The sequence below is a fragment of the Mirounga angustirostris genome, unplaced genomic scaffold (assembly GCF_029215605.1).
Source record: "Mirounga angustirostris isolate CCGP_5_RB_7025 unplaced genomic scaffold, mMirAng1.0.hap1 SCAF_17, whole genome shotgun sequence".
In the NCBI taxonomy this organism is placed as follows: Eukaryota; Metazoa; Chordata; class Mammalia; order Carnivora; family Phocidae; genus Mirounga; species Mirounga angustirostris.
Genome location: NW_026991725.1, coordinates 25,746,554 through 25,771,340, shown reverse-complemented (window position 1 = coordinate 25,771,340; position 24,787 = coordinate 25,746,554). Strand labels below are relative to the sequence as shown.

General features: G+C 39.1%; 1 protein-coding gene across 1 annotated transcript; it reads left to right on the top strand.

Annotated features, from left to right (window-relative positions):
* Positions 1-11,779: 11,779 nt before the first annotated feature.
* Positions 11,780-20,737, top strand: KRT222 (keratin 222). The gene is made up of 6 exons (XM_045888947.2): positions 11,780-12,011; positions 15,137-15,265; positions 16,011-16,231; positions 17,821-17,897; positions 18,075-18,210; positions 18,636-20,737. Exons 1-6 carry the CDS (start codon positions 11,916-11,918, stop codon positions 18,862-18,864), a joined length of 888 nt encoding a protein of 295 aa, XP_045744903.1. The 5' UTR covers positions 11,780-11,915; the 3' UTR covers positions 18,865-20,737.
* The last annotated feature ends 4,050 nt before the right edge of the window (positions 20,738-24,787 follow it).

The window sequence follows — 24,787 nt, the reverse complement described above, 5'->3', positions numbered from 1 at the left end:
TTTAAAAAGAAGAAGAAGAAGAAATACAAAGTTGACTGGTGACTTTTATTCCAATCTCCCACGCAGAACAGAAATTCTTCCTGAAAGATTATTCTAGGCCTCCAGTCTCTGGTTAAAGGTGCCCAGAGCTTGCAAGGTTCATGACTTGGGAAGGCAGATCATTCGATTTAAGAACAGGTCTAAAGTTAGAAGTGGTTTCCTTACATGGAGCCAGATCTGTCTCCCTGTGTAACTTCCAGCAATTTGATCCTGGTTCAGGCCATGTGTCTTTTCTTTTCTAAACAAAAATCCCAATTTCTTGAGCCATGCCTTCTCTGACATTGTTTCCATATTCTTCATTATTCTTTATTAACTGGACCACACATCTTCGATATTACAGACATATTTGCAATTAATTAGTCCTCTTAAACTATGGCACCCAGAATTAAACACAAAGATCAAGAGCACTGGGATAATGGCCCCTGGGCTTTTGTAAATCTTTTGATATAGTCTAACTTCAGCGGCCACGGCATGTTCACAATTGCTGAGCTGGAACTCTGACAGAGAGACTTTATCCTTCACCTGATGTTTTATTCCCCCTTTCTTTTTTAACTCACAGAACTTCCTTTTATGATTCCACTTGCTTTACAAACTCTTACCAATTGGGGGGTCATCATTTTACCCTGAAAGTTTTTAAAATATAGTTTTGATTCTCTCATTCAACATATTAAATATGTTTGTATTGTTTGGAAAAAATGCAACAAAGCCGAAACCGCAAGCCATACCACACCAAAGCCCCCCACCTGCCAATCACAAATATCAGCTTGCCATCAGTGTTTCCTCAATAAGCCAACTGAATATTTTATTTTATTCTGTGTTAAATTGTTTCAATGTTAACAGAAGTTTTAAGAAATGTTTACTTGGTGAGTAGGGTGTTTGAGGACATAGGAACAGGCTCAGAGTCCCCTTAAGTAAAACGAAGCAAAGGTCATGCGGGGAAAGAACATCAGGTGACACGGAATTTATATACCAAAAAATATCATCTTTCTAGTGTGACAGCTTTAGTTAAAGATGATAGATAGATAGATGATAGATTTATTTCACTGCCTCTGACAATACACATAATGAAGAAGAATGTGTTTTGTAATATGGAAATCATGGGGGAGGGGCTTCCCGTTATAAAAAGGCCTCTGGAGAGAGGAAGTAGGGTATGTTATGCTTATTATCTCCAAGTTTAGGTAATCTGCTGCAATTCAAAATCTGCATACGTTGAATTTACCTGCAGAGAAGGAGCAAGGGGTAGCCACAGCAGAGGTTTACAAGAACCTGGAGAAACTTAAAACTTTGCTATTTAATGGTTAATCAAAACATTATAGTGTATCAGTTTCTCCTTTTCTCTTTAACTTTCTTGGGGGTCCTGCACTTTCATAAAGTAAGAATATACTGTTAGATATTATTAATCACTTCAAAAGCCCAAAGCAGGCTTTGAGAAAAATTTAAAACTTAAAATTTTATTTTCTTACAATTGACAAAAGCAAGAAAAAAAATAACAGAAGAATATTAAAAGGAATCTGACCATTTTCTCTTCCTACACTTTATTCTTATTTAAGACAGAATACATACGGTAAGGATCTACCACTTTCTGTTACTTCACCAGAAATCCCTAAAATTGGTTTCAGATACCTTCATCTGAAAAGATGGTATATTTATCATATAATTCCAAAGGAAAATAAATTGTTTTAAGCACAGTCATCAAAATGCATGAGGACAGAAATTCAGTAAGTGAAAATACACGTTTAAGTAGGCTGATAGCCTGCGAATGTTATCTGCTTCACTTCTCCAGTGAGAGATAATAAATATCTGAAGGCATTTTCTGTGTTTTAAAATAAATAAGACACTCTATGGAGTTTAACAATTAACAAAACGATAATTTAGTATTAGAGATGTCACTGAAAATCTTTCAGGTGATAGTATCGGAGACGAAACACTCACTTTATCAGCTAGAAAAGGAGGTATTAACTGATAACTCCCTAACACTCTCCTGGACGTTGGGCTTTGCAGGATTGAAACCCTTCCATCCCGTCCCATTTTGCCCAAAAATCTAGTCTATGGCAATTAGATTCTGATCACAGGAAAGGAAGAATCCTAGTGGTGGGGGAAGTGACTCAAGTGGCTCCCCAGGTGGAGCTTTTCACACCAACTTTGGGGGTGCCAGCAAGGGAGGAGCTGAGGGTGGGTTGCTCCCTGATGAGAAGGATAAGATGTGAAACCCTATGATCCTCTCGCAGTCTGCCCGGACAAGATGGCGCTCTGGAGCAGGCAAGCAGTTCACTGAATATAAAATCAAAGCACGGTGTAAGAAATTTGGACCTGGGGCAATGGCCAAGAAGTAAAACAGGACTAAAGAAGTATCACCAGATAACTGAGGAACTTAAAAACAAGGTAAGAAATTTTGCTACCGCTGGACAACAGAATGACACGAAAAATGACAAAATATTAAAAGATGGAGACCATTTTACACCATTACCTGTACTTTCCTCAATTTAACCAGATTAAGGAACTTAACAAGCAACAGAATATCCTTCTTAGCTGCATTCAATTTTTTTTTTTCTAATTTGCTTACTTTTCTATAGTTCATGTCCTGGAAGGAATTATAGAAATGTTTCAAAAATACTTAAACAAAATTAAGCTAAGTAAATTGCCTGCAGTTGTTGTATCCTCAAAAGGAGAGACAAATGCTAGAAAGATAATAGACAACTATTTAATGTATTGGTCCTTAAAGAACCACATACCTATAAAACTTCTGTGAACACCCTGACGCAGGCCTTGCTAGATACCAGTGTGCAGAAGTTCAAAATGTGAGTGCAACGAATGGTTTTTTTGTGTTCTGCTTTTCCATATATCAAATGCAACCATTTGGTGCAGTAACACCAGCTTCACGCTCCAGACTGACAGTGTAAAATGAGCAGCTGAAGACTTCAGACAGAAGTCAGGTGTGGTTACCTTCAACAGCACAATGGAAAACATAAGCTATGGAGAGAAGCAGTAGGGGACGCCTGGCTTATTTTTATACTGGAATCACAAGTGACAAAAGGAGTATTATTCTTTTTAGAAATAAATGAAATCCTAAAGATGGGGAAATATTTTAGCTAAATACACTAGAGAAGGCCATTATTTACAAAAATGTTATGGTGGTTCTGTGTTCAAAGAATCATTACCTAGTTTATAAGTAAGAACTTGTATGAATTAAGTATGTCTTAAGTGAGATTCCTAAAAGTACCATCATGTGTTTCTGAAGATTCTTTAACTCCCTTCTTTACATGTGTACAAGGCCCTCACAAACAAGAGGAAAATAGTGTGGCAACTGTGTCCTAAGAAATAAAAATGCTAGGGGCGCCTGGGTGGCTCAGTCGTTAAGCGTCTGCCTTCAGCTCAGGTCATGATCCCAGGGTCCTGGGATCGAGCCCCGCATCGGGCTCCCTGCTCAGCGGGAAGCCTGCTTCTCCCTCTCCCACTCCCTCTCTCGCTCTCTGTCAAATAAATAAATAAAATCTTAAAAAAAAAAAAAAAAAGAAAAGAAAGAAAAATGCTAGAGGGTTTTTCCTCAAACCTTTTAGTGTTTCATATGCAGTGCCATGGTACCCCCTCCCCCCAAAATGTGAAATGTGAATAGCAAATTATATTTACAACAAATATGAAACTGAAGCTTAGCATTTCTGGAACAGTCCTTTAAAAGATTGTCCAGAAAAGAGTATTAACACAAACCTAACAACCACTGAGAGAATTTGAAACTTTTTTCAGGTCTGGGTCTGAACTGGCCCTGTGCCAGAATGTGGAGGCTGAGCGCCGCGGCCCGAGCAGGGTCCAAGATGACCTCGCTTCTTCCAACACTGATACGGAAATGCAGACTGAAACCTGGCAGAGGAGTTAGCTGATCTCATGAAGAACCACGAGGATGTGTGTGTCCAGAGGCTGAAGTGTAACTTGCCTCTTTCTTATTTCTTGTCTTCAATTCCAATTAACAATGAGGTTAAGGAAAATTCTTTTTTTTTTTTAAGATTATATTTATTTATTTATTTGTCAGAGAGAGAGGGCATAAGCAGAGGGAGCGGCAGAGGCAGAGGGAGAAGCAGGTTCCCCGCTGAACAAAGAGCCCCATGCGGGGGCTCGATCCCATGACCTGAGCCGAAGGCAGACACTTAACCCACTGAGCCACCCAGGCGTCCCGAGGTTAAGGAAAATTCTAATAAATGAAGTGAATTCGAGTGCCATCATGGTTGAATCCCTTGATGGTTGTTTCCCATTCCGGAAGTTGAAGGCCCGCCAGAAATTGCAGGCTCTGACAGGCATGTGGAGACGGTCGTCACACCTGGAGCTAATCTAACCGAGCTCCTCAAGGACATGAGAACACCCCGTGAAGGCCTCACTGAACAGAATCACCAGGATGCTAAAATTAGGTTCAACAATAAGGTAAACTAAAAACACAGCCAAGGTCAGAAAATTAGGACGACTCCCCTTCCCTGATAAATGACTCTGTTCCATAATGGCATTTCAGAGCAAAATGCTACTTCAGCAGATCGCATCCTAGTCTGCTAAGATTCAGATGAACGAGCTAAAGTGCACTCTTCAGGCATGGAGTTAGAACCATAGTCTGCAGGAGCTCTGGAATGTAACAGTCTCCTCCTGGGTGAATATGCCAAAAAAAACCTATTTGTCCTCACAGGTGATTTCATGATTTCACCTCAGCAATAGGTTTCCAAAATATTATATTCCCTAATGAAATTTATTTTGAAAAGCTCTTACAATTTTAAGATCTTTGGCTTCTTAATTACTAACTCAGGAGAGTGTTCATTTAATATATGAAAAACATCTAGAACAAAATTAACTCCACATATCAACCCCTATTTTGAAAATACTCCAGCCCCTGAATCAGCTAAGACACCGCAAGCATGTCAACATGAGCTCGCTGTTAGAGAAACACTGGGCTGGCTCAGTTCCAGAATGAGATCACTTGTTTCTGTCTCCAGGTAGGTGGTAAAGCAGGACTCCTGTCTGAAAGCTTAAGAGAATTAATCTAGGTAAAATGTCTTCATGAAGATCCACCTAGGATTTCTTCAATATCAAGGAGTATATATGTTGTGTTTTCATTAAGAAGATTTTGTACATTTACACTTGAATTACAATGTTTTCTTTTTTCTTTTTTTTTTAAGATTTTTTATTTATTGACAGAGAGACACAGCGAGAGAGGGAACACAAGCAGGGGGAGTGGGAGAGGGAGAAGCAGGCCTCCCGCGGAGCGAGGAGCCCGATGCAGGGCTCGATCCCAGGACCCTGGGATCATGACCTGACCCAAAGACAGACACTCAACTGACTGAGCCACCCAGGCGCCCTACAATGTTTTCCTTTTTAAATCAATTTTCAGGGGCACCTGGGTGGCTCAGTCAGTTAAGTGTCTGCCTTTGGCTCAGGTCATGATCCCAGAGTCCTGGGATCGAGCTCGGAGTCGGGCTCCCTGATCAGAAGTCAGTCTGTTTCTCCCTCTCCCTCTGCCACTCTGCCTCCTTGTGCTCTCTCTCCCTCTCAAATAAATAAACAAAATCTTTTTTAAATAAATAAATAAATTTTCACCTGTACTCCCAAAAGACAAGATTATTTGTGATAAGCATTTATCAAGTATCTGATGTTTCAGAAGCTGTGAGATAGGAAACAGGATAGCGGTGGCATTTCTGTCTTCTGGGAAGCACACTTTAACTATAAGGAAGTTTTTATTAAACTAATAATGCATTAGCCAGTTGTTATATTTTGCATCAGCCTGGTAGACCTGAGCCCCAGTCCTAGGCTGCCTCTAAACTCAGTGTGTGACCTTAGATAAGTCACTCTTCCAAAAGTATCCATCTCTAAACCTCATTTTTCCTTTATCTATAAAACAAGGGAGTTGGTGATCCATAAGGTACTTTCCAACTCTAAAATCTATGACTCTATGCAACTAAATTTTAAAAACAATTTAAAAAATCAAGGTGGTGAAATGAATGTTAGAGTGAATTAAAATTAGGTCAGATTCACTCTAATTCAAGGGGTTTGCTGAAACTTCTGTAATACATAACATCCAATGTCAGGTTCTAAGGTAGGGTGTATCAACGTTGACACTCTAGACATTTGAGGTTGGATAATTCTTGGGCAGAAGGTGGCTGTCCTGTACAACCTTATCGGTCGTAGCAGCATCCATAAGTTTTATCCACAAGATACCAGTAGCATCCCCTATCATCCTTTGTGACAACCAAAATGTCTCCAAACGTTGCCATATGCCCAGAAGAGGAGCAAAGACATCCTTTTGAGAATCAATGCTCTCCATATGCAAGCAGGATTTTCATACTCCACGAAAGCAAGTGCTCACCATGGTTTGAAATGCTTGGCTTGGTGCAAAACACACGAAGTGAAGTACCCTCCTTCTCTCGAATCTGAAAACTTCACCCCTTTGGGGCCCCTGGGTGGCACAGTCGGTTAAGCATCTGACTGTTGGTTTCTGCTCAGGTCATGATCTCAGGGTCATGACAACGAACCCCTTGTTAGGCTCCGAGCTCAGCAAGGAGTCTGCTGAGGTTTCTCTCTCCCTCTTCTTCTGCCCCTCCTTGAGCACATGCCCTCTTTCTCTCTCTCTCTCTCAGATAAATAAATCTTAAAAAAAAAAAAAAAATTCACCCCCTTAAAACATGGTGTCCAAGTGGAAAAGTTTATCTCTGTTTCACCTGAAAGAGAAAGGGCTAGAATAGAGAGAAAATGGCTATGCATTGTGTCTTCTTTCTTGCAACATGAATAGGAACACTTTGTGATACTTATCTGCCTAAATAACTCTGTTTCATCTTTTCTCTGCAGGGAAAACTGCAAACTTCACGTATCCTCAGAAAACATCCACGGAAGCCAGGCCGACAGAATCTGAGGCCAACTACCAGACTCAGCTTTCACAGACCCAAGTGCGGATACTGACCCTGGAGATCCACGTCCTCCGGGAGGTGGGGAGCCAGAGTGCAGGCTGTCAGCAGGTGCTGGACATCAAGATGTACCTGGAGGATGAAATGGGGACCTACCGTCACCTGCTCCAGGGATGGGGCTGGTACGTGGGAAGCTGTGAGTTTGGTGAAGAAGGGGAGCCGGTGGGGCTGAGGGTGAGTATAGGTATCCAGTTGCTCCTATTGACGTTCTTAACTAAATGCAACAGTATTATACGACAAGGGCTGAACACACGTCCACAAGGTCCATCCCGTAAGTACTATTTTTAATGCCCCCCTTGCCAGCTCTGTAAAGGCAGTGACCAAGGTCTTGATTCACATACCCTCCCCTCCCCCCGCCCCAGTTCCAGGCATTATCATCCCGCACAAGACACTCCACAAATGTTTGCCCAACTGAACTGAAGTTTAGGGTATCACTGTGGCTCTGCTTTCCCTGCCCAGAACACAAGCACATTCTACCCAACATATTATATGCTTAACAGTCATTCGGGGCCATGTAATTCAAAACAAGAAGGAATAAAAACACAGAAAGTTAAAAATTCAATGTCTTCTGATATGAGGAATTCTTAATCATAGGAAACAAACTGAGGGTTGCTGGAGTGGGGGGTGGGGTGGGAGGGATGGGGTGACTGGGTGATAGACACTGGGGAGGGTATGTGCTCTGGTAAGCGCTGTGAATTGTGCAAGACTGTTGAATCTCAGATCTGTACCTCTGAAACAAATAATGCAATATATGTTAAGAAAAAAAGAAGAAGAAGAAGAAGATAGCAGGAGGGGAAGAATGAAGGGGGGGAAATCGGAGGGTAGACGAACCATGAGAGACGATGGACTCTGAAAAACAAACTGAGGGTTCTAGAGGGGAGGGGGGTGGGAGGATGGGTTAGCCTGATGGTGGGTATTGAGGAGGGCACATTCTGCATGGAGCACTGGGTGTTATGCACAAACAATGAATCATGGAACACTTCATCTAAAACTAATGATGTAATGTATGGGGATTAACATAAGAATAAAAAATAAATAAATTAAAAAAAAAAAAAAGAAATGTATCATTAATCTCAATTCACAGATGAGGACCTTGAAGTTCAAAGAGCATCAGTACTTTACCCAAGCTCACCTTGCTAGTAATTGGCAGGCAGGGGCTTGAGCCCTGGTCTTTTCCCACTTTATCCTGCTGCTTTAAGGGTCTGGGTTGAATTCAGTCTCATTACCCTCCTGTCTTCCCTGTTTCTGATCACAGGATCACTGATGTTCTAGGTGCAGAGAGTACAGACCTGAGTGACCTTTGTCCCTGCTTCCCCTTCCCTTTGTAAACAGCTGTCCCTCGCTAAAGCTCTAGAAGTCATGCCTGCTCCCCTGCTCTATTCCCACAGCATTATTCAAATTCAGTTTCCTAGGGTCTCTCACCCTGACCTTCTGAAATAGCTTTATGTTCTTTTTCATTAGTACTGCATCTCTCATTGGTGTCCCTACTCTGAAATCTTTGGCACTATTTCCAAATTAATCCGACCATGTGACTTCCCCTTTCATAAACCAGCAGTGACTCTCCATTACTTGCCAAATAAAACCCAGTCTTCATCAACTGCTTTTCCACAATCTGACCCTGACCACTTTTTTTTTTTTAACTATTTCCTCTATAATGCCTTCTCCATCTTTTCTCCCCACCACGTGCCGGAAGAGGTCATCTCTCCTCTTCAGAACTCCTCTGCACCCAGCACACTTCTTGCCAACAGTAGGCATCCAATAATCAAATGACTGAATGAATGGCCTTCAGTCCTGAATTCTAACTCCCAAGGGTCTGGGGGCTCACTCTCATGAATGTCCCTAGAGCCAGTGTCCTCAACCACAGCATTTTGGCAGTTGTGAAATGTGTTATAACTAATGAGTTTCTATTAATAAAATATAACATTGTCAAATGATTTACTTCTGATAACTAGAGTGGACTCAAGATGGTCTCTGTGACACCCTTGCTTATTTGCATTCTGTTATGATTTTTGTGATTTTTTTTTTTTTATTTAAGATTTTATTCATTTATTTGACAGAGACACAGTGAGAGAGGGAACACAAGCAGGGTGAGTAGGAGAGGGAGAAGCAGGCCTCCCGCCGAGCAGGGAGCCCGATGCGGGGCTCGATCCCAGGACCCCGGGATCATGACCTGAGCCGAAGGCAGACGCTTAACGACTGAACCACCCAGGCGCCCCTCTGTTACGATTTTTGAAGCATAAGAGAACAGGATGTGACTCTAGTTAATGTACTGAAAATGACACGAAGCCTGCAATTTTATATCTGCCACAGTGTTTAATGAGCTATCGTTACTGATTTTTTTAAATAAAGGGCAGTGTTTTTGGAAAGTAAATTAGCAACATTTTTTCTTTGAAAAATAACAGTTGAGGTTTTTGAAATAGTTAACTACATTACTCAGATGCTTGTAGGATACCTTTCTAAATACTACTCCCATCGCCTCCCCCCTCCCCCCCGCCCCGCCCCGCCCCACCCCAATCTAGCACTATTTCCTTTAAGATTCCCTCGGAGCGTTGCAGGCATGAGCTCTCATTTATGTGAGGCAGGAGCAGCCAACTACGAGCTGTGCTGTTCAACACGGTAGCCGCGTGGCGATCGAGCACCTTAAATGTGGCTTGTCCAAATTGAGATGGGCTATTAAAATATCCAGTGGCTTTCAAAGAGAGTATCAAAAATAAAGAGTGTAAAATATCTCATTAATATTTTAGATTGATTCCAAGTTGAAATAATTATATCTTGGCTATATCAGGTTAAAGAAAATATAATATTAAAATTCATTAACACTTGTTTCTGTTTATCTCTCTTGATTTGGCTACTAGAAAGTTTAAAATTCTACTATGCGGTTTGCATTTGTGGCTCGCCTTATATTTCTATTGGGAAGTACTGCTCTAGGGCGCCTGGGTGGCTCAGTCGGTGAAGCGTCTGCCTTTGGCTCAGGTCATGATCCCAGGGTCCTGGGATCGAGTCCCGCATCGGGCTCCTGTTGGGCTCATGCTCACTGGGGAGCCTGTTTCTCCCTCTCCTGCTCCCCCTGCTTGTGCTCTCTCTCTGTCAAATAAATAAATAAAATCTTAAAAAAGAAAGAAAGTACTGCTTTAGGGTACATAAGAAATATCTGGGAGTCCTGTTTAAAATGCAGATTGCCAGGACCAGCCCTCTGGGGAATCTAGTTCAGCTTTCTGTATTTTCTGCAGAGACGAGCAGGAGCTACATGAAGTAATGACTGTAATTATTTACTTTCTTGCTTCTCTTCCCACTACTAAGTGCCTGATTTTCTTCGTATTTCTCAGTTGCAATTACCAAGAAAGAGGATGAGTTTGGTCTAGATAATCATAAGTGACCCTCTTTAGTGAGAGCTTTCGTATCAGGCTACCTCACAGGTCTCTGCTCTGTGGATTGGCTATCCTTTGGTCAAGTGTCCACCTCTAAACCAATCATTTGTGGCTGATGGGGAGGGTGGAGGAGGCATGGGTCAGGTTAAACAGAGGACAGGAATGACCAGAACCTCTCCTCTCAGCAGGGCCAATGGATGGCCAGCTTTGTTTACAGGGGACTGTGGGAATGCCCAGCACAGATCGGCCTGGCCAGCAGTGAATTAATTCAGAAATTTAAAGAACCCAATGCACGTTCAAAGGCCCTGTGAGCACTAGAGCCAAAGATTGATTATTTCCTGAACGACTCTTTGGATACAATTCCAGCCAAGCCACTCTACAAATAACGATGACAATAGATCTATTCTCGAAAATATTTCAGTCACTTCTAACAGCCAGCTGGCCAGAGTAAACAAGGAATTTAGGTGGGGAGAGAGAGCATGCAGAGGCCAATGGGGCAATATATGGAATACAGCGAGGCAGTCACAGTTCCAGTCCCGAAGATGCCATGACGTCGCCCTATGACCTTGGGCAAGACACCCCAACCCCTCCTGCCTCAGGCTTGTCACCTTTTCAGATTACAAAGTGACAGGGATCATGAAGGTTAGATGGAATGATAGATGTAAAGGTGCTTTTTAAAGTTAGAAGGGCTGCACAAATGTTATATTTACAGGTATGAGTTGTCATCAACTACATGTTTACTAACAAAGGAGTAACCCCTACAATAAATCTTACCCAGTGGATAACCCCTGTGCACAGACCATCTGGTTATATTTCTTCAACTTTGTTAAAATATTGGAAATGTTAACTCTCAGCTCTCACAGTTTATTAGCACTTACCTCCAGCTATAGCTTCATCTGGATATGCCTTCAGGAATCCACCTCAAGACATCAAACTCTGCCGTGGGGCCAGCAGCCTGCCATGAACCACACAGCATGCATTTGAGAGAAATACAGTCAGTCCCATGGCTAATGACAACTGTCAGCTTCATCTGATGGTAGCTTTTCCCAATGCCTGTCAGAATATTCAAGATTTACGACATCTTCTAATGCCCTACCACAGCATTTCTATTTAAATAATCCAAATGGCAAGAAAAACTGTAGAAGAAAATTTTAGCTATCATGTTTTCAGCCTTGATTAATTGCCATGCAGTATCTTGGGGGAAAAAAACAAAATACAATTTTCTTCACCTTATTCCCGATTTCTTTTACACACAAGATAATTGACACCCCCACCCCCACCCCCAAGTGCTCAATTTTACAGAGAACCAATTTAGGAATGCTGAGGATGCTTTCCTTTTCCTGTTCCTTTATGGAGAGTCTGACACGTCTACTATACCAACAACAGGAGGAGAAAAGGGTTTGCATATTTACATAATTGATTGGAAGCACGGGAATTTCGGTGGTTCTGAAAAAGGGAGCTCTGCGTCTTTAAGGCTCCATGGAGCTTCATCTCTGCTCGACGCAGACAGACCAGCTCTGCCGCAGCGACTCATCCTATCGATAAGGTTCACTTAGCCAAGGTGGAGGATGGGAAAAGAATGGAGCTGTCCCAGCTACTCAATGAGATCAGGGCAAACTATGAAAAGCTCCTCATGAGAAATCAGATAGAGACCGTGCTCTCAACAAGGATCCAGGTAATGATTTCATACAGACAGGCACCTTCCAGGATAAGGAGACAATCCCTGTCTATCCAATTCCTGTCCCGGCCTCTCTGAGGTACAGTATTTCCTTTTCAATGCAGCGTCTACTGGGGAAGGAATTTAGGTTTTACTGCGATGTGACTGGGAACCACAGGGGGAAATGCTCTGATTATACTGTTATGTGGCCATTCGATTAATGTCGATTGATGATTTTTACATCAGTGGTGAGGTTCCTGTCATTAACAAAACATGGGGCCAACATGCAATAAAATGGGCCACTCTAACCTCTTTTAGACATCCTTCAGGAAGGAAGCATTTCAAATACCCTTTGAAGATATTACAGAGTTATTTATAGAGAATGTTTCAATTACGTCTTTAAAATGGCAAGCTTTATGGTAAGATTTATTAGCTTGCACACTTTGTGGAGATAAAACGAAGTAAAATATTTCTGAAAGGTTTCTGTCATCAGTTTTATACCAGATTGTTATAAATGGAAATTATCTAAGTATGTGAAGGTAGCATTCAGAAACAGTGATATAAATTGGGACAATCAAAATTCCCCAAATTGATACTGACTCTCCACTTACAGATTTTTGCTTTTGTACTACAAGATGAGAAAGGTTTATTTCCAATACAAGTCATGAAATATTTAAGTATTAAAAAGAGGGGGAGCCAAGTTGAATAAAGGCTAAATCCTAATTTCATAGACTTACTTTGTTTTAAAGTGACATTCACATTTAGCAATTAATTAAGATCGTAAACATTCAAATAAATGTTCAAACAAATATTTTAGAAAGAAGATTTAAAAACTCAGGGTTGGTTTTTGTGTTTTGGGTTTTTTTTTTTACCTATCATATCTGAGTTCAAATTCTATTCCAGGTACCCAAATACAGCAAAGAGTGAACTTAAGAACAATCACCAATAGGGAAAAAATATTTCTAGGAAATCATAGGACTTTATATCATTAGCAATTCATTTTTGGTAACAATATAAATTTCACCTCTAGGTAATATTTTCAGTCTTCACAAAGAATGATCAGTACCCTAGATCAAGCAAAGTCACTGGGATATTTAAGTGTTGGAATAGTTCACTCACCTTTTGCAAAGAGAAGGGGAAAAATTACTAGATGACCATTTCTGAAAATTATAAACCAAATAAACATTTTATTTTGCGATGGTACCAATACAAGTTACTCAGTTTGTAAGTCACAATGCCAAAATTAGTAAATTAAAGGGAAAAGGCAAGGCTACTGTAAGTTTTGTTTAGGGTCTTTTTAACATACATCTACTTTAGAGGATTTTTTTTTTTTTTCAAAGAATTCAGAAAGTCAGTTGGAATAAATTCAGGGAAGCCTGTTCATTATTACAAAATAAAGATACATAAGCTTTAGTGATTTATTGCTGTAGAACAAACTACCCCCCAAATTTAGTGGATTAAAACAACCATGGCATTCTCTCTCATGATTCTATGGGTTGAATGGGTTCAGGTGGGGGTGATTCTTCCACTGTGTGTGACATTGGCTAAGACTATAATCATCTTGGGGCACAACTGGGCTGGGACATCCAAGGTGGCTCACTTTTGTGTCTGGCGCCTTGGGAGGGGATTTTTGGAAGGCCGGCTCAGCTGAGACAATTGGGTCTGTTCCTCTCTCTCCGGGTCGCCTCAGGGTCTTTTTCCATCTGGCCTCTATGCGATCTCTCCAGCAGGGTATCCAGACTTCTTAACATGTTGGCCCAAGGCTCCCAAAAGCACAGGAGTGCAAGTTGTCAGGGCTTCCTGAGGTTTAGGACTAAAGCTGGCACTTCTGCCATGTTCTGCTGGCTAAAGCAAGACACGAGGTCCACCCAGATTCAGTACAGAAGGGGACCACACAAGGACATGAATTTGGGGAGGTCTGGGTCATTGGGGGCTGTCTTTGGCATCTAGCTACCACACAAAAATAGCTGCCAGTTCTACACACAAAATCCAAAAGACCAGCAGATACGAGCATTTTTATGCCCTCCTATTTCCTAAATTCTTGACATTCTCTTTTGTAGTTGCTCTGCTAAGTGTTGCTGCTTAACTTTGCCAATTTAAACTAAGAACAAGTGATACAGCAAACCAAAAGAGATGTATGAATTTTGTTCTTTAATGCCTTGCCCTCAACTTTATTTGTGAACTTTCATTTACTGCAATGCTTTCTTTAAAAAAAAAACAAAAACTCTCGTACCATCAAATTAAAATTTGTTATTTCAAAATGCATTTTTATAAAAGCATTAATAAGTTGTAATTTTTGCTACAAAAGACTACAATCAATTCCATACATTGCCCCTGCTGCTCTTGGGGCCAAATGTTGAGAATTCTGTCAAAAGGTACTTTCATTTGATTTGAACATCAGCATAAGAACATTTAAAGCCAAATATAACATATTCCACTTGCTATTTAACATGATGACATTTAGAAAACAATCTTTAAAGATGTAATTTTGGCCACTTCCCTAGACACCCAAGATTAACATGTTTTCCAAAAAGATCATTTGCAAAAGGTAAATCAACAGTGGGTTCTCTTTCTACGGAAGTCTATTTTAGAGCCTCTAATGCCTATGATAACCTAATCCTCTAAACTATTCATAATATACTTTCCAGCAGTATTTAATCTCTGTCCATATGCCCAGTCCCAGAATTGATCAGTTTAAGATATATAACTGTTTATCTGCTTTTACAAAGCAGCCTACAAGAAAATATAGGGGGAAATAATAGCTGAGTTTCAATCTGTCTTCCCCATAATGCCATAAATAATAGAAAGTTAAGAATCAGAGGTCTCAAACTTAGATCCTGCAAACTGTTACTTTTCATTAAAACAGATGTATTTTTCTCTGCATCTCATAGACTGTCATAGTAGGAAGAGACGCCTGAGGTTCCTTGTATTATCTGAGAACACTAAAGCTGAGCATGCAATTCACTTACTCCCACATCTGACTAATGAGTAACTAAGCACTGGAACACACTTTCGAAATTTAGCAGTTTAAAGGAAAAATGATGAGATACCTATGCTGTGTTCCTAGGATGACTTTTAAAAGTTCTCATTTTCAAGAGTGCTCTTTGTTTCTGTTGTTCTTGTTGCTGGTGGCTTTCTTAAAGCTAGAAGAAGATATGAGCAAAAAAATGGACAAAGATGAAGAGGCTTTAAAGGCAGCTCAAGCAGAACTCAAGGAAGCTCGACGCCAGTGGCACCACCTGCAAGTGGAAATTGAGTCTCTCCAGGCGGTGGTGAGAATGAGCTCAAAAGCGACTGGCCCACTGAGTCCCCAGACGTTTGTTGACTAAGAGAGAAAGGAATAATGCCCATTACCTTACAGTGAGAAACTTAAAAAGCAAGGCCACTGAATTCTATCCTTGGTCCTAGTTCAACTACCCCCCTCCCTCCATCATGGCCGTGGCTATTATCAATTCATTCAAGGTCTAGTTCACGCCTATAGAAAGGAAGTCATCCTTGCTTATCATCCTGGGGTTCTCTAATTGCTGTAGTGGGAGAATATAGCCTTTGTCATTATCCAAAGTTATCACGGGGCGGGGGTGGAGGGGTTGGGGGGGAGGGAGTCTTCTATCCCCACGCCTGAGATTTCTAATAGTAAAAAATATTTAAACACCTTCCTAAAATGCCTTTTCTAAGCAGCCCACTCTGCTTTAACATTCGATATTCTACATTTCCAATTTTTAAAAAACCAAATAAATCAGTGGTAATAAGTCAGTCATACTGCAGATTTTTTTTTTTTTTTTTGGCCGAAAGAATTATCACAGGATTCCTTTGAAATAGTAAGCTCTCTAGCTATCTAGGTATAATTCTTTTTTCATTTGAGTCATACACAAAGTTGTAAGGAAATATCTTTTGCATAAGTGAAGTACCATTATTGCAAACTTTTAAAGAACACAATAGAATGGAGACATTGCAAAACAGATTTCAGCAGCACATTTTGTTTCACTGATTTCACTGATGAAGATCTATATAAAACAGGAAAGGGGCCTGGAAAACTCCCTACATGCCAGTGAGCAACATTACCAGATGCAGTTGCAAGATCTAGAGGCGGTGATTGAAGGACTAGAAAAAGAGCTACAGGAAGTAAGGCGCAGCATCGAAAAGCAGCTTCAAGAGCATGAGATGCTTCTCAACACGAAGATGAGGCTAGAACAAGAAATCGCCACTTACCGCCGCCTCCTAGAAAAGGAAGAAATCAGGTACCTAATTCCATATACAGTAGTTAATGGCAAGTGATCAGAAATACAGAGCTTCTGTCTTTGTTGAGGTAGTCAGAGAAATTACATCTAAGAACCCATCATCACCATGGCGCGCTCACTGGGTTCCTACAGCAAAGCAGGATGAGTAGGCATGGCAAAGAATATGTGGAAGAACTATTTCCAGCCTCCCAAAATCATGAACAGAATGGCCAAAGTCAGGGACAGTAGCTACAACAAAGCGCGCTTCAAGCCTAGAGCGAAATGTAAATAATTCTCAATCGCTATAAAAATGACCTTTCTTAACTTGCTCACTTTCCTTGTCATTCATCTCTTAGAATTAGTCAGTGCCTTCTATGGACCACCCACAAAGAAAGCTTGGAAAATGCACATATTTCCACATCCCCCCCACCTAGGGCCCACTCCCACCACAGATCAAAAGTCAAAATTAATAATAATAATAATAATAATAATAATGTGATTATATTACCACCACAAAAAACAATTTAGTTCTGAATACATGATTTAAAAGACTTCCAGATGTCCTGAAACAAAAGGTATCAAAATATCAAAAGAGGAATTCTTACTAATTCACAGTTACATAATCTGCAATCACTTAAAAGGTCACATGGCTTTGAGCACAGGACAACCTCCAATTTTCCATGTTCCCATAGAAAGAAACCTTTATTCTTGCTTGCTTCAGAATTCTGAGTCCTCTACAAAATTAGATGAAACTACTTTAACCTATAAGTTTTGACATTTACTAAAGCTTTGAAAAACATAAATTGAATTCAAAATCTACCACTTACTAGCTGAGTGACACCAAGCAAGTTACCAAACCTCTCTGTGCCTCAGTTTTTTCATCCATAAAATGGGAATAATATTACCTACCTCATAGGATTGCTGTGAGGATTAAATAAATTGTTTGTAAAGTGCTTAAAACAGTGCTATGTGAATATACAGACACACATATAATTTGTTGTTAAATAAAATAAGTGGTTGTGGATTTTATTTAATGCCTAATCATTCAAGATGTTGATAAAGTGGTCTTTAATATTCCTTTAATACAATTTTTAAATTTTTTATTATGCTATGTTTAAGATATACAAGAAAGTTTCAAGAAAAATGTCATGAACTTCATGTACACACTTCCCCCAGCTTGAGAAGTAAAATATTTACAGTGTTGTTGAAGTCTTCCCACCCCCACCCCAGGCACCTAAACCATATCCCAACCCCCTATCCTCCTCCCTTAGTCTAACCTGGCTCCTGAATTTGATGCTTATTAGCCTTAAACATTCCTTTATACTAATATGTATATATGTATCCCTAAACAAAATATGAAATTTTTTGAATATTATTTTAACCTTTATAAAATTAGCTACAAATTACCTTTCTTTTCCCATTCAGTGTTATACTTAGGAGATTCATCCATAAAGATACAGTGTAGCCTTAGTTCATTTATTTTCATTGCTTAATAGTATTTCCATTGTATGAATATATTACATTTTGTCCATTCTCTTACTGGTGAGCATTTGTTTCAATTATATGCTAATAGAGTATTGCTTCTATAATATAATTCTTTCCAATTTCAGATATTATGGTTGTATCCAAGGTGAGAAAAAAGAACAAAAACCTACCACAAGTAGAGTTGGTTTTGTTTTACCTTCAGGTGAGTTTCTGATATAAGTAAACGAACTTGAAAAATAAAGTGCCATTTATAGGGATTATAACTAAATACTATAGAGTAGCAAAAACAAGCAATATTTGAATAAAGTTTGACATATAAATCAACTGTGACTAGTACTACAACATTGTAGTTTAATGTTTCACGATAACATTTTCACAGCCATTATAAATGAAATATCTTTTTCAACGAAACTCCCACAAAAGTATGAGAACGAAAAAGTGGAAACAGTAACCAAACAGGCAATACTAAATGGCAATATCGTGAAGGAAAGCACTGAGGCTCGTGGCACTATTCAGTAAGTAAAATAACTTTGACTAATAATAATAAACACACAAAGAAATTAACTTCAATTGAGTAACCAGTAATCTTTGCATGTTTCCAAACATAATTTTAATGTGCTATGATTTTTTTTAATCTGACATGAGTAAGTATATATAAACAAAAACTCAGATATAGGAGTGATCAATCCTTAATTTGCTATTTTTCCAAAAATATAACCAAAACATGAGAATTCCATAGAATTCCTTGGAAATTATACCTGTGTAATTTTTAAAGTATGTAAATTATAAATTCCACAATGTAAATTCTGAGTTATAATTCAAAATGTGTCAATTATGAATTATACAAATTTCTTGATTTCTTTTTCATATGGAATTCATATTATATATTTTTAATAGATCCATACTTCTTCATACGGAAAGGTTTATTGTATCATTTCAGGACAGAAAAAGTGGATGAAGTTATTAAAGAATGGGAAGGCTCCTTCTTTAAAGATAACCCTCGATTAAGGAAAAAATCGGTTTCTCTTCGATTTGATCTTCATTTAGCAGCCACTGATGAAGGGTGTTTACAGACTAAGCAAGATAATCTACCAGATATAGAAGTCAGGCTTATCATGAGAAGATCATGCAGTATCCCCTCTATCAAACCTCCATCAGGAGCTAATTAATCCAAAGACAGTATTTGACTTGATTTGAAAATGACATTAGGGTGGACCAAGGTGGGCCATGCTGACTGCCTTCTGTCCCAAAATGTAAGTTATTAAGTATGTATGTTATGATCAATGTGTGATTCTCTTCAGAAAACAAACAGGAAGGGACAAAATTTCTCTGAATCTAATTACGGATGTATTCTTTGAAGAGAGGGAGTTTCAAAATAAAATCAGAAATTCAGTATGGTTTCTATTTTATTTACTCCAAATAGTCTTCTCTTCCTCTTGAAATTTTATCAGAGACTATAAGCGTTAAGGTGGCTTGGTTAAGTCTTTGAAATTTCACTCAGTGGCCAAATATTCTAAGGAAAGGGAACAATTTGTTTAAGTATGATTGTATTATATTAAGAATCACACTGACTTATTCATCATTATTCCATGACTGGTTAGATCTAAAAAGATTTTTCTACTTAAAAAAGAAAACAATTGTAAACAAACTTTTAAAGAGGACTCACTAATCACAGAACCAAAAAAAAAATTTTTTTTGAGACAATCATTTGCATACTTAGAAAAATAACAGAGCCACTTTCCACGAGCCATTCCAAGCAAACTATAGAACACACCCCTGGCTAATTTGATGATTAAATAAATTTAAATTAATCTTCATCCAAAAGCTTTTTGTAATCATGATCTGATTTCCAGAAGAGTTACTTTATTCAAGGAACTTTAAGGTTGTGTCCTCCCCCACAAAAAAATCAGAAGGCCAGCAGCACAAACAGAAGATGAAAATCTCATTCTTGTTGCTACCGTTACTAGAATAGAGTCCTCTAATCTCACCATCCCAACTTTTCCATCTGTAAAGTTAAATGTGACTAATTTGAATATTCAATGTGAGCATTAGGTAAGATACTATGTAAAGTATTATAAATATTTCTTGCAATCATTTATGTGAATTAAGATAACAATATTGTTATCTAAGCGATGAGTATTTGCAGGATTTCTGTTTTTAAACTGTTCAAACTATAATAAATAGGGACAGAAAATCTATTTGTGAATAAGTCAAGTATTGTAGCAAAGTTTTTTAAACTTAATTTGTTTAATACAGGCATATTTATTTATTTTAAGACCTTAAATAATAAATACCTGTTTTAAAACATTAGAAATTTATAGGCTATCACTTTTTTTCTAAGCAGAAAAAAATGTTGATTACAACTCACCATACTTTTTTCCAGCTAAAGTATTATCGAAGGGCTACAGCTCAGTTAGCATTTTTATTACCAATCTTTGCAGTCTCTCTTTCTCTCCTTTATTTCACACAGAACAAAATGTGTATTTTAAGCAGGAGAAAATTATGTTAAATCATCTTTAACATAATACAGGAATATAAAATTTTAATTTTTTTTTCAATTGCTTTAGATTCCTTTTAGCCTCTCTTATTCTATTTAGCAAAAGGGATGATTTTGTTTTGTCAAGGATAGGACAGCATGTTAAATGCTTATTCTTGTGTAAGCATCTGACCTAAAATACATCCTGTACATAGTGTTTTCGTTCAATATTAGTTAAATGGTATGCTACTAACTTTATTAATGCTTTAAAAAATGCACTCATGTAAACTATTGTATTAAAGTCACTGTACTCAGCAACAATAATCATAATAAAACAATATATCTAGTGTAATCTACATGCAGTGTTCAGAACAGTACTGGGTATCATGAATGTAACTGCTTGTTATAGTAATTCTGCTATGCAGCTCTTGTGTGTATGACATGTACATTTTAAAATACAGTACTTGAATTTATAAAAAAAAAATTTTATTTGCTTTGGGGCATTTTAAATTGGGATATGAATTTACCAAAGTAAATGATACCACTACAGTAAAAAAAAACTGAAATATGAACTCCAAAGCTGCATTTTATTTGAGTTTGATACATTGTATTGAGTTTAATTGTTCCAATATTGTTAGCTCGCTTGGGGAATAAAGAAAAATGCAACCACGGAGAGATAACAGTTTTTATGCGTTTTTTGCAAAAGAAAAGTTAAGAATGGTACAGTCTAATAAATAGTATATTCTAATTAAGAGAATCAAAACAATCCCATAACCCTGGGAAAAGGATAATAGTAGCCATAATTTGCAAAGCATTTACTCTGCTCCTGGCACTGTCCTCAGGAAACTCATACATGATATCTAATCCTGACAGCAGGGCTACAAGATTCTATCCTCATTTTATGGATGAGTATAAATTAATATTCTTCAGTCTCTCTGACTTTTGTATATGTCAACATACAAATACAGAAGCAAAGAGTAATTCCAGTTACTAACAATAATAGGATCCCAGCCCGGGTGCTATCACTAATTCCCCATGTGAGCAGGGAGGAATCACTGGAGTCCCCTAGGCCTCAATTTCACACTCAAAAACAAAGGGAAAGATGGTGCTTGGTAATATTCCTACCCTGCCTACATCACAGAGTTGTTTGAAATAATATACATGTGAAAATATTTGACAAAGCATTACTCAAATATACAGTACCATTTGGATGAAAATTGTCATTGAGAATTTGTGAAAACAATCATGGCTGATGATGATTAAGTAATAATTCAAAACACAACAGGTAAAGAAAATTTTCAAATTCTTCAATTGCTGCCAGACGAATTATCCTTTCCCAGGGAGTTGCCTAATTTGAATTGTTCTACCACGGTAGTTTGGAAAGTACAAAAACGTTCTCTTGAAAAAAAAAAAATGCTTAAATTAATTTGAAAGTTTCAAGTGGAAACATATTATGGGACATGGGCCAAAATTAAACTTTAGTTAAATAACACGTATACACACATTACTCAAATGATCAACACATAAAATCAGAGTGTGTGCCCAAAGAATTTGCTTCTGTGTCTATAAATTACGGCCATCATGGACCCACAGATTGCTAATATTGATGGACATACTACAGATACAGACTTTAGAAGTTTGGTTTTTTTTTTTTTTAAGATTTTATTTATTTATTTGACAGAGAGAGAGAGAGACAGCGAGAGAGGGAACACAAGCAGGGGGAGTGGGAGAAGCAGGCTTCCTGCCGAGCAGGGAGCCCGATGCGGGACTCGATCCCAGGACCCTGGGATCATGACCCTGAGCCGAAGGCAGATGCCTAACGACTGAGCCACCCAGCACCCCTACAGATACAGACTTTAAAGTAAGGTATATGTGCGATCAGTACAAGCCTTTTCCGGTTTCCCTCACCCACTTAGACCCTAGGGCAAGGTTGGCAAACTTGCTCTGTAAAAGCCCACACAGCAAATATTGTAGGCTTTCTAGGCCATATGATCCCTGTAAGAACTATACGACTCTGCCCTTGTAGCTGAAAGCAACTATAAAGAATATGGAAACACATGGGCATGGTTGTGTCCTAACAAACTATAAAAACAGGAGGCAGCTTAGATTGGGCCTGCGGCAGTCATTCGCTCACACCTGCCCTGGACCCTCAAATAAGGTCTGTGGATGCTAAACCATACCCCCAGATTCTCCAGGACCATCCTGTTTTCATCCTTTCCCATACCATGTGTCAAAGCTCACGTCCCAAATCCTCAAGGTATTTTGCAGGCAACGTGGAAGTTTGTAAAAGCAACCCATACTTTGTCAAATTCAACAAAACACTGTGAATTACTCTGTCCTGGAAATCTACCGGGCTCCAATATTTCACAACTATTTCTAGCGATAGAAAATGAATAACCATAACTTCTGCTTTCACAGAAACAGCTGAGAAAATTAACCTATTTCACCATTTTGCCTATAACCAGACTTTTATGAGCTATTTCGTCCGGGGAGAACTCTATCATCCCTTTCCCTATTTTAAGGGGAAAAAAAATCCATTTAAGGGGCACCTGGGTGGTGTAGTCAGTTAAGCGTCCAACTTTTGATTTCGGCTCAGGTCATGATCTCAGGGTCCTGGGATCGAGCCCAGCCTCAGGCTCTGCGCTTAGCACCGAGTCTGCTTGAGATTCCCTCTCCTTCTGCTTCTGCCCCTCCCGCTCATTCTCTCTCTCTTTCTAAAATAAATAAATAAATCTTTAGACGAAAAAGAAAAAATCAATTTAAAATAGCTTCATTAAAAATACTACAGACAGGGGCCCCTGGGTGGCTCAGTCGTTACGTGTCTGCCTTCGGCTCAGGTCATGATCCCAGGGTCCTGGAATCGAGCCCCGCATCGGGCTGCCTGCTCCACGGGAAGCCTGCTTCTCCCTCTCCCACTCCCCCTGCTTGTGTTCCCTCTCACACTAACACAGCGAGAAATCAAAGAGACCTGGGCTTAAATCCAATTTAATCACTTACTAGTTTTGGCTTCCCTGTTTGGGGGGAGGAAGAACCTCAAAAAAGTATGGGTAAGTGTCAGAGAGGAAAACAGGCCAAGTTCCTGGGTCTCACTGCCAGAAAGAAAACTAAACTACTTGGGCCTAAGACTAGGCTTCTGTGAGGGCTCCTAACAAACTTTATAGTTACAGTAATTTAGTCATAATTAATGATGCATCTCATATTTTCCAGGAATAATCACCACTCCAAAAGTCTGTTTTGTCATTCCCATAAATACCCCAGTACATATAAGAACATATCTGAGTTTGCTTTGGGGAAAAAAAAACCACAACTCAGTGTAAGTACAGCCTATCTTGCTGAATATTTTTCTCTTCAGTCTTAATTTCTCCAGGACTAGGGAACAGATTTTTTTCTATTATATTTTGTCTGTATTCTTCCTTTCTTAATTTTACAAATCTCTGGGAGTGGAAAAAAGAGCCAAGCAGAGAAAATGAGATAACCATTTATTCATTCTGCAAATACTGAGCACCTGTATGGACCATATACTGTTCCAGATGTGAAAAGTCCCCATCCTCAAGGAGCCTTCATTCTGATGGGAGGAAAAAAACAACAAAATAAATCCATAACAAATATAGTATGTTAGGTGGTGATAAGAGTTATAGGAAAAAAAAAATGAAGCACAGACCATGGAGAGAGCTGGAAAATGAGCTGCAATTCTACTTAGGTCTGAGAAGACCCCCTGAGAAGACATTTAAGTAAAGACCAGGAGGTGGGAAAGTGTATTAATGTCACTGCTCCACTCAGATCCCCTCCTTTCTTTTTCCACCATTTTTGTGCCACCCCTTTCTCACTACAGGGTAACATCCAGCACCTGCCAAGGACTGCCTGGAGATGACAAAGTGGAGCACGTGCCCTGGCACTGCACTTGCCCAGTCCCCCACCATAACCCCAAGTGCAGGTTAGAAACCAGGCTGGAGGTGCTGGACAAGACCAGAGAAAGAAGGTACTGGGATCCTTGCTGAGACTTCCATGTATCTTACATTAATCCTTTACATGTCTCAGACGCTTTTATATTAAAAAGGCAGTTTCGAGTACAGTTGACCCTTGAACAACACGGGTTTGAACTGTGCGTGTCCACTTACACATGGATTTTTTTTTTCCAATAAATACAATGGAAAATTTTTTGGAGATTTGCAACGATTTGAAAAAAACTTGCAGAGGAACTGCATAGCCTAGAAATGCCAAAACATTTTAAGACAGAGTTAGGTATTACTGTAAGAACACAGTATAAAATACATATAAGGTACAAAATATGTGTTAACTGACCACTTACATTATCAGTAAGGCTTCCAATCAAAAGTATACTATGAGTAGGTAAGTTTGGGGGGCATCACAAGTTATAGCTGGATTTTCAACTACTCCCCCTTGTTCAAGGCCAACTGTACATTAACTCAAGTACCACTCAGACTATTATCCTTTGATGACCTCTCGGTCTTCCCCTTCAATTTCACTAACCTCAGTTTATGAGTATCAAAATATTGGAAGCAGAATTAGACAAAATGTCACTTATGCCTGGCTTTGCAGACTTCTGGAGATGCCCTGGTCCCTGCTGGCACACCCAAAAGCACCTAAGAGCAGCC

Bases quoted from the DNA above. Each gene is read 5' to 3' on its own strand.
- KRT222 (XM_045888947.2), top strand. From the start codon at position 11,916: ATGGAGCTGTCCCAGCTACTCAATGAGATCAGGGCAAACTATGAAAAG. The intron at 12,012-15,136 runs GTAATGATTTCA...GCTTTCTTAAAG, and splicing joins TGCTCTCAACAAGGATCCAG to CTAGAAGAAGATATGAGCAA. The intron at 16,232-17,820 runs GTACCTAATTCC...TTCCAATTTCAG, and splicing joins CTAGAAAAGGAAGAAATCAG to ATATTATGGTTGTATCCAAG.